Raw genomic sequence first — 3562 nt, 5'->3', positions numbered from 1 at the left:
CGTAGATGTTTTTTCATGAGATACAAGTAAAAAACATCTATGATAATGTGCGCACCACCATATCATTTGTCTTCGTTTGTGTTATTCTAGGATTTTCCTAAATAATTATAAGGGAATAATAATGTCCAAGACCTCATGAGAACATTAGCATTGTCCAACATTTTTTTTCAATAATGCCCCTCCTAATTTTATCTTTTGGTGAAAAAGACAATAGTATGTTAATCTTTTACACAATAAATATATTTATTATGTCATTAATATATACATTGATTGTCAAAGTATTTATTAAAAAAAATACTTAAATGCTCATAGCATTTATTATTGATTACCAAAGTATTTATTAAAAAAATGCTTAAATGCTTATAGCATTTATTATGTAAACAAGCATTTATAGTGTAAAAAACTAATACAATATTATCTTTTTCACTAAAAGACAAAATGAGAAAAAATATTATAGAAGAAAAAAGTGTTGGATAATGATAACGTCCCTATAAGGTCTTAGTCATTAGCATTCTCTATAATTATATTATTTATATTATAAAATAAATTAGTAAATGCTTCGATCATAAAATCTTATTTTTCATAAATCACAAATATTTTTCTTAAAAAAAAAATAAAATATACTAGATGACTTGATTCATCTTGACCTTAAGCAAGTTTTAAAAAATATGTCAAATTTAGTACATTGGTTAAAGAACGTTATAACCCTTTAGAGCAACCCCAACACAATTGGGATCGGGCTAGGCATCCCCTCCTAACCGTTGTTTGCAAAGCCAGAGTCCAAAGATGTACCTCCAACACGTTCTATTTCAAAATATGCATTTTTAAATTATTTGGAGAGAAAGAATGAGAAAAAGGGAAAAGAAGAGAGAGAGAGAGAGATTTTCTCTCTACTCATCGAGAGTTAAAACAAAAACATGGTAGCTAAGAGTCATTTTCCTGTAGATGAATTTGTGAAGAGCAGTTTTGGCTAGGCCAGTACAATTGGAGCACAAACCTAGGCAAAATATCTCTCCGTAATAAAATACCTACCAATTAAGCCTAACCAATATGGTTATTTGGGTTGGAGTTGCTCTTACAATTTATTGGAAAAATTTAAGTAGCAAGGGCAAATAAATAAACAATTACTAGTTCAAGAAAATAACAAAAATTAATTTAAATTGAAACGGATATATACAATTGGGACTTTAAACAGCATAATTGACACAAAGACCCCTTACAACAAACAGAGGAAAAAAAAAAAAAAAAGTATACAAAAATTACAAAAAGTCTAGTAGTTTTGAACATTTTTGTTGCATTTTGATTTGAAATTAAGAAAAATTTGGTACAGTTTGTGCTTTAAGGGTTTTATATTCTCCAAACCCTTTGTATAGAACACGCGTATCGCCGCCGCCGATTTTTTCAACATGGGCCAGATTTCGGTCGAGTGTAGCTGGCAATCTTGAACGTCTCTTTCGATACTCTTTGTTGTTCGATGATGGTTCGACGACATCCTCAGCGAATCGAACTTTCTTCTTACGTTGATCTTTTTCAGAACCTAATAATACAAATAAAAATAAAATAAAAAATAGAACAGGATTAAAAATATTTATTAATATAAGCAACATAAAAAAAATTAATTAATAATAAAAATAAAAAATAAATAATGCCCAAAATTCAACAAAATGAAATTAAACAAAATAAAAATGATTACAACCCAAAGAAAAAAATATTAAAAGGTAAAAAAAACAGCGAATAAGGCCGGAAAAAAGAAAAAAAGAAAAAAAGAAAAAAAGAAAATTGTCTTTCATGAAAGATAAAAATATAGAGAATAAAACACCAATTTTCAACAAGAAATTAAAAAATAAAAATCAGAAAGAGAAGAAGAAATATTACCACCCAATTCAAATTCAAGTTTCTTCATGAACTCAGAGAGAAGACGCTTATGAATTTGAAGAGCGAAAAGAACTACGCTTCCTGAAACTGCGAAAACCGTCATGAAACCAACTCCTCTACAACTCTCCATCTCTCTCTCTCTCTCTCCCTCCTTCAAAGCCACTTTATTTTTGAGAACCCAGAGATCAGAAATCGAAGAAAATCATCTTTTAAAGCCAAAAAAAAAACGAAACCATTCAACATCACCAATGAAAAACGCTGAAAAAGCGAGGAAGAATCGATGGATATATATGTGCTTTGGAGCCCACATTGACTTAATTGAGACCTTCAAATTTAGTCGAGAAAAACCCGGAACTACCCTCGCTTTTCCTCCAAACGGATTAGAATAAGAATAATCTGACCATTTTACCCTTGACTTTCGAAAAAAGTGGTTGGGTTGATAATCTTGAATCCATTATACCTAGTTTTATTTTTTGGGTAGGTTTGGATTGATGTTATATGTTACATAAGCACAAGTTTTGTCCACTCAAACACTCCTGCCAACCTGTTTTTGTTTGTTTGTTTTTTAGAGATGTTATTAACACACCAGCTTTTATACTTATACAAACCAATCCATATATGTAGAAATGTCTGTTAAATTTCAAAAGGATTGGTGTGTTGTAAGAAAAAATTGATTTGACGATAAAATTTCTCTTTTTCGTAACATAATCTTAGATTGGATTGGAAATTCTTATTTTTACCCACAAAATGGGGTTAGGTTGATCCTGTTGGGATTTTATTTTATAAAATCTATTTTTTGATTAAATAAAATTTTTTAAGAGATATAAATGGTTGATTATTTATGAAGAGTCATGTCCTTTGAATTTTCATGAATAATATGTCTTTTGGTTATTCATGAATAGATATACCCTTGGACATTTCATGAAATGATACACCTTTTTATTCAAGTGTCTTTATGAAAAGACATTTAAGAGTCCCTTCAATCTCTATAAAGATGATTAACATTTATGTCAAATCACTCTAGTTTTTTTTTTTTAAGAATTTAACTTTGTATTGTCTAGAATTCAACTAGAGTTTTTAAACAAATTATGAAATATTTTAGATTTCTCAAATCATCAAGTCGAATAATATATACTATTTCATAGGATAGTTCATAAGAAGAATTATCAATATTGTTCTTTATAAATTCTCACAATGACTTTGTTGTATCCTGGAGACTATTTTGTTGGTAACCCATCCACAAACTCGTCTATGAGTAGGGACAAATAAAATTTAAAAAAAAATAATTTTTTCACATCTCAAAGTCCCAAAATTATAATTTTATTATTTTTCAAGACTCAATTTTCACAACAAATCCACATCAGTTTGGTGGGTATAGGGTTGGACTCTGACCTGAACCTGAATTTGTACCCATATCTTTACCCCGACTTGATGGCACACCTTAGATGTGCCTTGTAACTTTTCTTTCTTAGTTAATAGTTAATTAAATCAAGAAAAATAAAATGATTGTTGGGTAAGTTATTTATTGTATTAAATTAAGATAATTTTTTTTTTTTTTTTAAGTTGACTTTGAAGTAAGGTGAATGTAGCCAGAATTAGGCTTCCGTGAACTAATCCCAAATTTTTAGGTTGAGGTTTTTTTTTTAGTGTTGTATTTAATGAAAGGGGAGATTTTAGATATTTATAT

The 3562-nt window shown here is 29.0% G+C and overlaps 1 protein-coding gene across 1 annotated transcript; it reads right to left on the bottom strand.

Annotated features, from left to right (window-relative positions):
• Window positions 1–1162: 1162 nt before the first annotated feature.
• Window positions 1163–2111, bottom strand: LOC147385408 (uncharacterized). The gene is made up of 2 exons (XM_086423518.1): window positions 1876–2111; window positions 1163–1537 (listed from the first exon to the last, which is right to left on the bottom strand). The coding sequence occupies exons 1-2, from the start codon at window positions 2003–2005 to the stop codon at window positions 1311–1313; spliced, it is 357 nt and encodes a 118-aa protein (XP_086279644.1). The 5' UTR covers window positions 2006–2111; the 3' UTR covers window positions 1163–1310.
• Window positions 2112–3562: the final 1451 nt, after the last annotated feature.

Source organism: Akebia trifoliata, chromosome 14 (assembly GCF_017979445.1).
Source record: "Akebia trifoliata isolate Shusen 1 chromosome 14, ASM1797944v1, whole genome shotgun sequence".
Classification (NCBI taxonomy): Eukaryota; Viridiplantae; Streptophyta; class Magnoliopsida; order Ranunculales; family Lardizabalaceae; genus Akebia; species Akebia trifoliata.
This window is presented reverse-complemented; position numbering and strand designations above follow the sequence as displayed.